This window comes from Pseudophryne corroboree, chromosome 6, assembly GCF_028390025.1.
Source record: "Pseudophryne corroboree isolate aPseCor3 chromosome 6, aPseCor3.hap2, whole genome shotgun sequence".
In the NCBI taxonomy this organism is placed as follows: Eukaryota; Metazoa; Chordata; class Amphibia; order Anura; family Myobatrachidae; genus Pseudophryne; species Pseudophryne corroboree.
The window spans coordinates 635,735,814-635,750,511 of NC_086449.1; the positions used below are offsets into that span (position 1 = coordinate 635,735,814).

Below are 14,698 nucleotides of genomic sequence, written 5' to 3' on the forward strand. Positions count from 1 at the left end.
AACAAAACTATAAAAAAATACATGCATATTAAAAAAAAATTCTAGCAACACTACAAAACATATTTAATAGTAGGATCCATCCTTTTGATTATTTTTCACTAAAACCTGAGTATGTCATACACAAATAATATTAATTGCATCACACAAAGAACATTTTGGTCCTGATGCAGCGTTTCCATGAAAAATATCTAATACAGTAGTCACAGTTGGGAAAAACAAAATTTGCTTAATCAAGCGTACAAAAATATAATGTATGCCCAAGCTCAAAAAAGATCTCCATCAGTGTCACTGTAGTATTTGCAAACTGCCAATCACAAGCGATTAGCAAATAATGCCAACTGGCAACATCATCATCATCATCTACTGGCACCAATCCCTGGCCACCTGCAAATAATACAAATTTAAGTGTAAATTATTATTTTTCATGCTCTGATTGTGTTCATACTGTAATTGCACAGACACACCTTTACTGTACTCGGCTTGCATTAGAACTCCCAGCCCCACCTATCTAGTCAGAAGCAGCACAAATTAGGAGTGGCCATCAAATATCGATGGTTAGCAACCAGTGATGGTCTGATGACGATTGTGTTTTTTCTTTTTTTACCATCAATGGGAGGCCACGAAGATAAAACATTGGGGGCTGTAGTGTCCTCCAATGATAACTGCCAGCCCGATATGTGCATGTGTGAGGCTCCATCAACAAATGCACATAGCTTACCCATCAATGGCTCAATATCAATTGGTAATTACAGATTGTGGAAAACCATCGACCAATGAAGGTGGAACCATCAATGGTCAAGTGCAAATAACTGATTTACAAAATCTGCATGGGTGCTTATGCATTTAAGTAATTTTCTTACCCATACATAGAACAAATTCACACAGGATAGGCACTACAAAATGGTATAGTAATCATAAAACCCTTTTGTGAGTACATTTTTTGTTACTGGGACAATTATGCTGGTTTACATAAATCACCAAAGCCAAAATATTTACACAATAGAAATACCTTTGTAAATGCCTAAAAATGCAAAAAGTAGCCATTTTTATTATGAAAAGTCTAATATTCACACCTCTTATCTAATTCACAGAACAGTAGCACATAACTCTAATGCTTATTTTATCATAAATGTGTTCCAACACTGACCTGATATCAGGTGAAAAACACTTTGGGCTCCACAAACATAAATATTACTTGCAAATGCAGCACTAATATGTGTTTCCTCTATGTGAGACTCACTTCATTCTATAGGTTCTGAGAAAACATAACATGGAGTACATCTCACAGGAGAGGCACATACTGCCCATGAAATACTACTGTACATTCCCACTGGTTTACAAGCCACATGTGTGACGTTTGTGTACCACACATGTGCAGAATATTCCGGTGTTCACAGCAGCCAACATTTTATCCCACGGATGGATCCCCTCGCAGCACTGACAGAAGGTGGATAGTGGAGATGACTGACACACACACATATAGTTATCTAGCAGCAGGGAAATGGTTACAGCAGGATGCTGAGCTCATACTGGTCTTCCACCCACACATAGCAGCAATTCTAGTGGTTGTGGGGGAAGGGGGCTCAGTCTCATCCATAAGGCACAACTGATATATTTATATATACACACACACACACACACACACACACACACACACACTGCTAATATCCAGTGAGAGTCTAATATCACCAGTAATCACTGGTATTCCTGGTGGTGGCTGCCCCTATAGAGACCCCCCAACACCAGTGTGCTGAGAAGGGATGGTGGCTATTCACATTAATATAAAGAAACACAATACCTCTAACAGTACAACCCCTGTATATTGCATGATGTGCATGTGGTGTGTGCCCTGTGTACGGTGCTGCTGGAGAGGATGCAGCACACAGTGCGGGACGCACAACAGTAACAGCACGGTGATGATCAGCAAATGGGATCATCATTATCTGCCTTGTACATATTCCGTCTGAATGCAGGAGCTCCCTCACCCCCTCCGCACCACTCCCCCTCCTCCTCCTCCTGCCTCTGTCCCCCCGGGGCTTGCAGTACACGCGCGGTCTCCCATTCATAAAAGGCAGCAGCTCGGTCTCTCTATGCAGCGCAGAACAAGTTGGGTTCCGGTCCCCATTCATAAAAAAATCAGGTTAGACGCATGCGCCCTGGCGCCCGCCGCCCCCATTCACAGAAGCGTGCTGCGCGGGGAGGGGAGGGGTTCGGCGCGCAGGCGCACTGGTGGCTTCTCCCTCCCATTCATAAGATCTGTGTGTGCGGCTGTCGCGCATGCGCATCGCCGCTCATCCCTCCCATTCATAAAAAAGCCATTTTCCCAGGGAGTTGCAACATCGAAAACGAGAAGGGAGCTGACAGCGGAGGAGCTATGCAGTCTGGATCATCAATGGTTACACTCAGGCTTCTCACGGTCACAGCTGCGGACTTTCTGCCCTTTGCGGATTATTGAGCTATGCGCCTAGCTGCACCCTTGCAAGTAAGAATATAATGTGCCCTGTTTCTGTCAGTGTGCAGCATGGATTTTTTTATAGATACATTTATATGGACAGGGCACGGTGTATTCTGCTATAGGGCTGTTCTCCCATGTACTTGTTTTCTAGGCTGTGCTGGGACTGTGTATAGCTGGAGACGTTCCCCCGCATGCAAATCGCATTTCTGTTCTGAGCAACTTGCGATCTGTCAAAGGGGGCGGGTGGGGGTGCAGTGCTGCTGCAGGAAATCCCAGCTCCCTGCATTGGAAATGATGCAGTGTATGGCACACGGACTGCTGCTGCTGGGGGATCCATTGCTATTAGCACACACTTTCCAGTTTCGTTCAATTGTCCCTGCAGCCTGCTATAGACGCTAAAGTCTGCTACATTCAACCTTATACATACAGTATATATATATATATATATATATATTTATATAATGCACCCACCAGCTAAAATGTTATGTGGACATCGCGAAGGAACCCATCTTGTACAATATAATATACTGATCTTTTAAAAGGAACGCTGGTTTTACATGAAGGCCTATAGTACTGTTTTCCCGAATTATGCTTTATATGAGAACTAACCTTTGATCTATTTTATATATATTTATATTTAATGACTTAATCTGCTACATTGTATCGGATTAGCTTGTTTGAGTCTCATCTGAATAACATATATACATATATCAGCCGTGCCAGATCTCAGAAAGGCTGTAGATGGTTTGCACCAGCGATGACGCACTATGCACGGTAATACTGTAACTCATGGCATAGCCCGGATTCTGCACTGCCAGGTGTGACGTCATAGCACACTAAATAGCTGCACATTTACATCTGTGTTGGGGAATATAAAATATGATTTGAAATAGGAAAGGTGGATACATTAGGCTCTGTAGAGAAGGCCCAGCGCTTGCACTACGCAGCTAGACCAATGCTGCAGCAACCTTATATGCACCATCATGATTTGGGGACCTTCCCTATTTCCCCTTCTCCCTCCACATGGAAATTCAGTTATGTCACTGTGATTTTGGACTTGTCCTAGATGACATCAATCCGAGCACCTTTGAGCTTGCTAAAGATGTAGTAGAAAAAGATACTGTATTTGTGTTAACATCACACGTTAATATGTTGCTTTCCTGTGTAGGCGGTGTTAGATAAATTGTAAATAATATTCCACCTATAGTCTACATACAGTATATGGGGTTTGGTTTTTTTCATGCAATCCGCAGCAATGCTTTTTTGCAGAGGTTACCTTTTGTTACTGTGTACACGTTTACCAATAGCTGCCTGCATTGTACATGCATGGTATTACAGATACGGTATTATGTGTTCTTATAGGGGACAAGTGAAAGTAGCTGGTTATTGTGAAGGGTCTAGTGTGCATCTAACATCAAGTATAGCAGCACTGGTTAGTTACTGGTATACAGCACTGGTTAGTTACTGGTATACAGCACTGGTTAGTTACTGGTATACAGGTTCAGTTTCTATGGTGTTTATGGTGCAGTGCACAGTCTACATAATGTTGTTACAGAATAACCCTGCCTGCACTAGCTATCCTGGTATAAGGAAATAGTTATTGCAAGATGACTTCAGTCAGAGAAAATAGGTCACATACAGTAGTTTAAAATTACTATTAAAAAAGGACTTATTTATTTTTAGAAATGTTTTAGCATGTATTATAATGAGCTATTGAGTTATAAACTTAAATTAGGATACTGAGACAACTCCATATGCCATTCCAGTTGACAGACACTATTTTAAAGTGGCAGATAAGGATGTTTTAGGACATTCATACTGCGGAGTCCTCACTTTACCCACTGACACACAACATATGCAATAACAGAATAGTATTATATTGTAACTGTGGTATAGTGTCGGCTCTCCTCCATTCATAATTCCAGTTGTGTAGTAGTTCACCCATTCAGCATATAGCTAATTATGGAGCCATACAAGGCATCATTTACTGCAGGCAGCTCTGCCATTATTCATAGCAGAGATTCATTCATGGGATTTTGCAGCCTTTTCATTGTAAGCATTTTTGCTCCTTTCATGATGCCAAGAGTTCGGTGTGGTGAAATCCCCAGTAAATTATTTAACAGCATGAATGTTTCAGCTTTTTATAGGATTTAACCCTGATTGCTGACAGCCAGACCAAATGCTTATATATAATATTTATGATTTTTAAAAAGCCTCAGATTTCAATATATGACATTCTTACATAAGCCAAAATCTCACATAAGCCAAAATTGTAAGTAGTCCATATCTCAAGAAAAGTTAGTCAAAATCGGTGGTGCTGGGCTCCGGGGAGTTCAAGGGAAATCGCAAAGTGAAAATCGGGCATAGCAAGGATCTTCTGTGTGGTTTGCATAAGATATTCACAAACAATATTACTGGTGATGTTTATAGTCCGATAAAGTCTTCTACTGGTGCTGACCCAGCTTTTCTTGTCATCAGCAAGACCAATAAGTGCCTGCTGAGAAAATACATGCCATTTAATTACTGCCTGCAATACCAGGTGAAGTGACTCTGGGGTATGAGGTATTTCTCATGGTGACAGGTCCCATGCAGCACATCCCCTGCATGGCAGATCATTTCCATGACTGTTGAGATCTAATTTTTCTCTTGAAGCAGAGAATTTTACATACAGCAAGCACAAGGGGCACTAAGTAATCTGGTGATTATATTCATAAATAAACAGCACAAGTAGCATGCCTGACAAAGACACTTTGAGTTGTCTCAAAAACTTGCAACTCGAACATATTTTGTTAACCATATAAGGTCCCAGTATTTTCTTGCTTTAGTATACAATGTTTTAAATAAAATAAAAAATTATATATATATATATATATATATATATATATATCTCAATAGTTCCCATTTTTCACATTTGTTTAGAAAACATTTTTATCTTGCATTTCTACTTTAGGTGATTTGGAGATGTAATTGGTTTTGCATATTGATTGGAAGTAACATGAAAGTCACTTTGCGCAGCAACACCCAGTTTTTGAAGAATGACAATTATCAGATAGTTGTAGGACTGTACATGAATAGAGTCGTCTTGTGACCTTATCATTGTCTGGCAGATTATCAGTCATCTGCTAAAAGGATGTGCAGGTGTCAGAGCTTCTGCTGTCTGGCTTGATTGACCAGTTGAGAGTAGGAAGTGGTCAATTAGAGTGAATGGTTCCTAGCTAATATGGATAGTTGTGAGTACACTAGACCAGCAACACTATCATTACCTGGATATTATGTACTGTATATGAGCAGTCCCATCACAGGTATTTATTAACAATACTGCGTCAGAGTGCTGTACTGGGGAAGATGCCATATGTCCTCTCTTTCTCTTTGCATTTGGTTATATATTTTTAAAAACGTAATATACAGCCTTTCAAAAACCAGCAAAAGTACTAAATACAAACAAATGTAGATACTGCATAACAGCAGGTGATATATTTTATGACTGCATGTTAACTTTTGCACAGTGTGATCATTAAGGAGATTATGCTACAAGCAAATGCCATACAGTACCATTGATGGCAAGCGAAGGTGATCCTGCTGAAATGGGCTTGTAGAATATCCCAGAGAGAATAATCTGTAATAATTGCATTGGGGGGAGGGATTGTTGTGGGAACTGTTTTACAGACCAACTGTCACATTTCTGTTTTTCATTATGGGGATTCACGAAGCACCATAGTCACACTCCTTGCCCTAACACCTACGAATCTACAGGCCTAATGTGGATGCGGATTTGCATTAACTGGGCTTATTTTGTTTTAAATCTCTCCTGGGATGGCTCATGGATGTTTTATTTTGGGAGGGGGATACTTGGATTTGCCTGTGCACCCTGCTTTAACAGCTGTGATTGCAGATGTGGCTGCAGCGGAAGCGTCAGCTCATAAACTACAGAAAGTGCAGTTTTTGAGTCACCTGTTTTCTCATAAAGCCAGCGTGTTGCACATGTAATCTATCACAGCATCGCTGCCTCATAAACATAATGAGAGGCAGCTTCCTGTTTATGTAGCTAAGTGAAAACGTATTACTATGTTGGTGAGAGAGAACAAAGGTGTTATTTTCTGTTGTACTTTGAATTGTTAATCTTTTCTTAGGTGTAACCATAAAATAACACTCAGATTTCTGTAGATGGTGTAAATAAAGTACAGCACTAAACAGCATGGTTAGACAAGTACTATTATTTGTCTTCACTAGCCTTTAACCACTTTGATGCTGACAAACGTATAATTTATTGGACTGCGTGCAACAGGGATATTTTAGCTTTAAGACTGCTAGGACTTTTAACAGGTTGGTATTGTGCTGTAAGTTTATGTACACACCTTATTACTTTAAGAGCAGCTCTATATTGTACATAGAGAGGTACAATTAAGTATACACCTTCATTCAAATTATCAACTGTCATCTTACTATAGGTGATGAGCAAATGTAAATCTACATGCTATGTGACAGTTTGGATCTATAGTACTAGATCATTTGATATTTGTCCTATAATTTCTCAGTGAAAACGTCAAACTCTATTCTACCATAACTGGATGTTTATAAAATAGTTGTTATGAACTTGTTATGGTGCTGACATTTGACAACTCTGGACCTCCTATATTGACAATTCTTTAGAAAGGAACTGTAGATTATGCAGCTGTGAAATTAACTAAAGCTGATTAAAAAGAAATGTAAAAGCAGATGAGTGTGTGAGTTGCTATGGTGGTATGGAATGATTGAGCAGTGTGGGAGGTGGAAGCTGCTGCAGCTTGTACTGCTCTTATTTATATTACTGACACCGCAAAAACACACCATACATACAGTGTGAATGTGCACAAGTATGAGGCGTCTGCAGTATAACAGACTCCCATTGGAGTGCAGAAATCTGTGCACCCATGTTTTCTTGCTAGCTGAAATAGCCCTGACTGTCTCCATCTGCAAGATATTTTAAAGTACTGTTAACTTCCTACACTGCTTTGAAGTAACCTTGGCCTCTTCCATAACCTATTCATGTTATAGCTATTATTTCATTACTATAAGAGCTTTCCTATGTTATGTCACTGGGTGTAAGTCTGTATGAGCACTTCCCCTTTAAGTGATTTCCAAACAGTGCTTACAAACAAAAGGTCGTTCGACAAGGAAGCACTACGTCTCATACAACACAATGTGCACTTTCTAAATTGGAGCCGGGCCGTATCCGCTCTTTGATTTAAGCTTAGTTGCTTCCTGTGCTCTTTTGACTTGCATAGCTGTTGGGTAACTGGATAGATTCCAGTTCTGAACTGCTCTCTTTCGATGAAATCAGAAACTAAAGCAACACAACAAGTCAGCCATTCTATTTAAATGTGCTTTTTTAAGATGTTGTGAGTCAGTAGTCTGAAGATGCCACTCTGTTTTACATCCCTGCTTCCTCTATGAAATCGTAGACAGACACTCTATTGGAGAAAGGTATGGTAAATGTTTGTGCATAGGCAGTGGATGTAGGTAATCTGTTCATCCCATTTCTTGATATCTATCATGGATATATATTATACATAACTGCTATTGCCTAGAATGTTTGTTATCTTTATATCTCAGAGAATGTCAACAATTTGCATGTGTACTTCTAACTTTGTTTTGTCAAACTGTGTTTGTATATATATTTTTTAATTAGCAAGCACAAAAGTGAGTTAATCTCATTTACATACAATACATTACTGTAATGGAAATATCCAGGCTTCAAAAACTTGCTAGATCCACTTTAACAGACATTGTTGTAATTTAGTGGTACTCTGTGGATTAGCATAAATCAAAAATATTTTCTTGGCTATAAACTTTCTTCCACCCAAAGAGCACCAGTAGAGTTGATCTACTAACAGTGCTAACTCTCAGCTACATATTAGACTATGGGTTTTATTAATGTAATCTGTTGTGGGACAATCAAAGTATATAGTTTATATTCTGCAGCTATGGGTTACTTCTGTTTTTCAGATCAGAAACATGGACCACAATTTCAGTAAACCATCCCCACTGAGTTTTCCCAGGGCAACCACTGTTTATTGAAAATCTTTAAACGGAATTAAATAGTTTCCTAGGCTGATCTATCTATATTAATATGTTTTACGAGAACCAATTATATTAATTATAATTCATATTTAACATAAAGAAGCATTAGAAAAGTTAATGCTGCAGCATTGTCCTGAAGTTCCTTTACTATGTAATCTTCTTACTTTACTATTGTTCTAATGGAGTCCACTGGTTTTGTTTCTTTGTTTTTCAGACTTGTTAAGAAATACCCAGATCTGTCAGACTAGGTCAATGGATTCCAGGATGCCTCACAGCATCACTGTTGTGCCAAATGCAGTCATGGTGCAACCTCTGCTTGATGGCCGGGTCCCATATGGAAGGTTACAGCACCCGCTCACCATCCTGCCTATTGATCAGATGAAAACCACCCATCTGGAAAATGATTACATTGACAACCCAGTCCTTAGCCAGCTAGCCAGTCAAAAACTTAGCAGGGGCCCACATGAGCCTATGCTCATCAATCAACATTTGCAGAGATGTGAGGCCGACATCACCCACCCTTGGATATCGTTCAGCGGGCGTCCCAGTTCAATTAGCAGCAGCAGTAGCACCTCTTCAGATCAGAGACTCTTGGACCACATGGTCCCACCTCCAGTGGTGGACCAGTCTCCACCTAGGGCAGTAAGGATACAGCCTAAAGTGATTAATTCTAAGCCTCAGGATGTGAAAGGACCCTTGGCCCAACAACTGGACAAGCACTTTTTACTTTGTGAGGGCTGTGGTAAATGCAAATGTAAAGACTGTACTACCCCTCGGACTTTGCCTTCTTGTTGGGTTTGCAACCAGGAATGTCTGTGTTCAGCGCAGAATCTGGTCAACTACTCAACTTGCATGTGTCTGGTCAAGGGAGTCTTCTACCACTGCTCCAATGAAGATGATGAGGGCTCCTGTGCAGATCACCCATGTTCTTGCTCTCACTCCAACTGCTGTGCTCGCTGGTCCTTCATGAGTGCCTTGTCATTGTTCCTCCCTTGCTTGCTTTGCTATCTTCCAGCCACTGGGTGCGTCAAACTTTCACAAAAATGCTATGACCAAGCAAGCCGTCCTGGCTGTCGATGCAAAAACACGAACAGCGTAATATGCAAGGCACCAGAAGACATTGGCCGACCAGAGAAGCCATTCTGAGAGAGTATTGTGCTAACTGTGTTACAAGGATGCATCATGCAGGAAACTAAAGCAAAAAAAAAACTCCATACAGGATATTCTCACCTGAGGCTTTAATTTAGAATTCTTAGTTAAGTGGGTCCAGCAACACTTAGTATTACACAGAAAAAGAGCAGGAAATGCATATTATATATTGCTGCTGCTGTGAACTATTTCCGAATCCTGTGTGCTGACTAGATAGCCATTGGGATCACCTTGAAACTATTATCTAACTTTAATTTATCTACAGCTACCCTTAAGATAGAAGATTTTTACTCATCAGGATGGAAGTGAGCCAGCTCCAGTTCTTCCTCATATGCTTATTTCTTTCTTTTTAAGCTGTATGTTTCAGTCTATAGGCCAGCCACACGTTTTTTTTTATTAATGTGTGCGGCTGGTCTACTGAGATTTTGGTGTGTAGCATTTTTATGTCTGTGGTTTAATGTTGTTTTTGTATTTTTAATATACCTTTTTATTTTTACGTTTTATACAAGTTTTTTTTTTTTTGGCTAGTGAAGGAAAAATGGGAGGTTAGCGTGCCAAGGGTACAGATTCAATCAACATTGTGGTGACAGGAAGGAATTTACTATCACCCTTCCTCCTGTAGCCGTGTTGAGGTCCTTCCGCCCTGCCTATTATTAGCCGGCCTTGCTGCCCTTCAGTCACACTCCTTATTGTTGATGGGAAGCTCTGTCTTTCATCTTCAGCTCATCGGTGCAGGAGCAATATCTGAGAGATTCACATGGAAGTGGAAAATATATTGATATCCCATATTTCACATTTATATCTGAAAAACAACTCACTCCTTAAACCTTATGCTAACTAGTGAAAACTCCCAGACCTCACCATAAGCCTAGAAAATAATCTATTCCCACTGTTTCATCAATCATGTTAAGTCAGAGTAATTATTACACAGTTAAGCCCCATGCAGCTGTGCTATTTAGAACATACTTGCTTCCTTGGGCTGCTCTTCCTCCTGTGTAATAAAGAATAAGGTCTGCTAGGAATATAAGAGCACAAATACCCATTTTGTAACCTGAGACAATAGAGAAAAAAAAAGTTCTGAAGGAGCAAGTGTAAAAACCACCAATTTTTATTTCATTCATTATCATTATTAAGGACATTTAAACTTGCATGTCAACTTAACTTGTTTCATGTGCTGCTGCTCTTTACCTAGGCCCTTCTGTAAAATAACACCTTGTATAAATATCTGTATAAATATACATAGAGAAAGATACAAAGAAAATGTCTATTTTAGTGTTATATAACAGGTCAGGGAAGCTATAAGGAAACTCACCCATATGTGTTGCGATAGTCGTGTTATTTTTTTGTAATATATAAATATATAAGTTTATGATGGTTGGTTGCTCACTCATGCAAGGGTGATGTTCAGTATATCTTTAAAACAACCTATAAAGCAAAAAATAGGTGCTAGGTCTCAGTTAAATGTCACATAGTTTCCGTGCTAAAGGGGAATTTTCGTTCGCATATCGACGTGTTTCATTTGCATTGAAGTGTGGTCTTTATAACGCGTTTCAATGTTCAAATGCAACGTGTCTCTTTATTTTGTCAATTTGATTCATGTTACAAGGCCTAAAGGGTTAATGGTACAATACATGGCAACTCTTAATGTCTAAGCTATCACCGGCCATGCTTTTACTACAGTGATTACTAATTTACATGTTTAGTAGCTTTTTATATGTTTCTTTTACCTTTGTAAAGAATAATATATATATATTCTATTGATTAGAAAGGGTCACTCTTAATATGCTTGTGTCCTTCTGTTGTGTGAATTTTTACCTTTCCTTGCAAAATTGCTGCAAATCTAGCACTTTGTCATTCGTTAGAGATATATTTATTTATTTTTTTATTTAACTAGGAGAATGGAATAATTTAAAGTTTGGAAGAAGGTACAAATACCCTTCATTTCTCTGTCACTCTCTCTATTTTGCATGAGGCTTCCCCTTTAGGACTGCAAACTGCTTTGATACTGAGATAATTGCTGTGTTTTGATTTGGACATCTTTCCTTTGGTTTATTGACTCAAACAGCATTGTATTTTGAACTTATAAAGTACAAGATTTTATATTTTTTTTATGCCAATGATAAATTCCAATACTTCAGACACTGAAACAAATCATAGGACTCAGTGTGTCAGCTTTCGTCTCCTATTTTTAGTACTGTTCTCACAAGATCCATAAGTGTATGGATGCGGTTCACCGGTGGCGGATATTTAAATATCATTGCACTTCCTGTATTCCCACATTGCACTTCCTGTATTCCCACATTGCAAGTGGCAAGATAGGTGCAAAATATATCCGCTTGCTTACCCAGTTATTTAAATTAATAATTCTTACCCAATTGGAATTTGCAAAAAGCAAAAGGCCACACGAGTATTTAATATTTAATGGGGGGAAAAAAATAGATTTTGTGATATACGCCCTCTTTTTCTTGCTCTTACAAAAAAAACCTTGAAAACACCTAATCCTGAGTTAGTTGGACATATAAACTCAAGTGTAAATTTAGTGAATTATCAGTGCCAAATTCCACCGTGTCTATGTTTATTGACAATCAACCATGCCAGATCTGTTAACGAGGCAATTTCTCATATCGCTAAACCTTAAGTATAGACACAAGCTCTTAAAAGTCAAGAAATGTTGCAATGTTGGGTCACTGACCAGGAAATGTCATAAAATTAACTAATTTATTCATGGAATAGCAACATCAATGATTTATTATTGTGGATACCTAAGATTTTGTTAGTTAAGACCTCTAATTCTCTCTGTGGGGATTTTCTATAGAAATAGACCATTCTCATTCATAATAGCCAGTTTGATGCAAACCTAAAGTTTTGTCTGTTCTGAAAACCCTCAGCTTTTTAAGTTTTTAAGGAAATACCACCCTCCTAGTTATTACCCCTGAAGCTCAAAGCAACATCCACTAAGCACAACATAGTAAGGATGACCTAGATATCAAAGTGTACCTATTGCTTGCATCCAGAGCAGGCATTCATTTTGTGAGCTGAAAAAATATGAGGTCATGGCGTACTCATTCTCTAGGAAGGAGTGACATGCTGAGATGTGAGTGATGTGGGCCATACACCTGAGCCCTGATTCCCTGTTTGCTGATCAGCAAACATCGATGATCAGCTATCCGTTGGAAAACTGGGAAAATTCAACATGTTAAACATTCCAAACTTGCTTTGTTCATCTTTGGTCGAAATCTGCAAATAAGGGATTTCAAACATGTTGGATTCCACCGATCTCCGTCCCAGTTTTTGGGAGAAGTGCAAATTGCTGCAATATATTGTATGGGCCCCATTACTCAATGCATGCTTCAATGACGTCACTAATTCGTTGGGGATAGATAGACCGAATATCGGCTAATTCCACAAAATGGCTGTGTGCAAGTACACTTTAAGGTTTGTGAGTGGGTTTGTTTTTCTATATTGGAATATTTGAAAATAATATATATATATATATATATATATATATATATATATATAGTATGTTTTTGTTATTACTATGTTTGTGGGTGGCTCGCATATCACATAAACTGTTTGGAAAAGGGAGATGTAATTTTTAACTAATGTGCAATTTGTACCCAAACAACGGTGTAAAAATGTGTCTCTTTTAAAGATATTTTGTTTAAAGATTTACTCCATAGAAGATATGTATTTGCTGAATTGTTTCATTTGTATAGAATATTTATTTTGAAGCTCTATTTTAATAGTATTTATTTTAGAAAGTCTACTATTTGTAAGAGTTCTTCTGTCTGTGAAGAAAAACACAAGTTAAAAACTGAATGTACTGATCTAGAAATGTGTGTGTATGTATGTGTATATATATATATATATATATATATACATATATATATATATATATATAAAAATTATATATTGTTGAATATACTACACGTCTCCTGTATTTTTTTGAGTCTCATTTTTGGTTCATTACACGACAACACTGAGTATATCCTTAAGGTACAGTAATTAAAGGATTCTGTTGCTCATTTATTATATCCAAGTTCTGAAAAAGACTGCAAACTACAGATTCTGATTTACAGGTATAAGACAATTGTGCAAACGTCAGATATTGTTACTTGATCCTAAGGTCTGAGCATCTGTATTAACTGCATGCCTGGATGTCTCCAGTTTTGAAGTGGTGAAGCACTGAACATCCTGTAGCCAAAACAGATCATCAAAGTGTTCAAGGCAGCACAAAGTATATCAGGAGATGAGTGCGTTTTATAGGGGTAGATAGATTCAGTTAGGCATGGGATGAGTTGTGCAGTCTGGTCTCTCGTGAAGTGCCACGTGCAATTCAAGTACAGACCAGCATTCAGTCTGTAAGTAGCTCCAAGGCAGCAGATAATGCTCATGTATGTTTGTGCCTCTAGATGGTATGTGCAGAAATGAGTATTGCCTGCTACCTTGGAGCTGCTTGTAGGCTGATTGCTGCTCTCTAATAGAATAGCACAAGGCAGAATACACAGGAGAAGACCATGCGACATCCCACACCTTTTCAATATGCCTGTTTTTGATTTACTTCTTACATTAACTCTTATGTGAGGCAAACTTCATATATGCAACTTTTTAAAGCTTACAATTTGTAGGTTTATCTAAAACACAAAGACTGGTAATGTGCCAGTCACAAAAAGTGTTAATAAAAAGTATTTTTCAGGCCATTATGAGCTCTTTGTTCCTATTGTGCATCCCTTCACCTCCTTTTACAGGGCTTTATATAATACATGAGCCATAACACATCGTTAGCTATCCTATTATGAAGAACACCAATATCTTCCTCAAGACATATAAAATACACTAACCTCAGCATCCGCTATACAATAAATTAGCACAGCATCTTGCTAAAAAATCTGGTTTAACTCAACTCCTCTAGGGTGCCAATAAGTCAGGAGGAGGGAATAAGGCTAAACACGATTTCCAACAAGACCTTGAGATGTATTTAACTATACTGTATTTTTTAAAACGTGACCTGGGTGTTGGCTGCTTGCAGGAGAC

At 38.6% G+C, this 14,698-nt stretch overlaps 1 protein-coding gene across 2 annotated transcripts; it reads left to right on the forward strand.

The window, feature by feature from the left end:
• The first annotated feature begins 2,313 nt into the window (after positions 1 to 2,313).
• On the forward strand, positions 2,314 to 13,508 carry SPRY4 (sprouty RTK signaling antagonist 4). Of its 2 annotated transcripts, none has more exons than XM_063928140.1 (2): positions 2,314 to 2,482; positions 8,730 to 13,508. In XM_063928140.1, the coding sequence occupies exon 2, from the start codon at positions 8,768 to 8,770 to the stop codon at positions 9,659 to 9,661; it is 894 nt and encodes a 297-aa protein (XP_063784210.1). In that variant the 5' UTR covers positions 2,314 to 2,482; positions 8,730 to 8,767; the 3' UTR covers positions 9,662 to 13,508. The 2 variants fall into 2 exon arrangements, with proteins under 2 accessions (XP_063784210.1, XP_063784211.1); XM_063928141.1 differs by lacking the exon at positions 2,314 to 2,482 and adding an exon at positions 7,589 to 7,918.
• Positions 13,509 to 14,698: the final 1,190 nt, after the last annotated feature.

Bases quoted from the DNA above. Each gene is read 5' to 3' on its own strand.
- SPRY4 (XM_063928140.1), top strand. From the start codon at position 8,768: ATGGATTCCAGGATGCCTCACAGCATCACTGTTGTGCCAAATGCAGTC.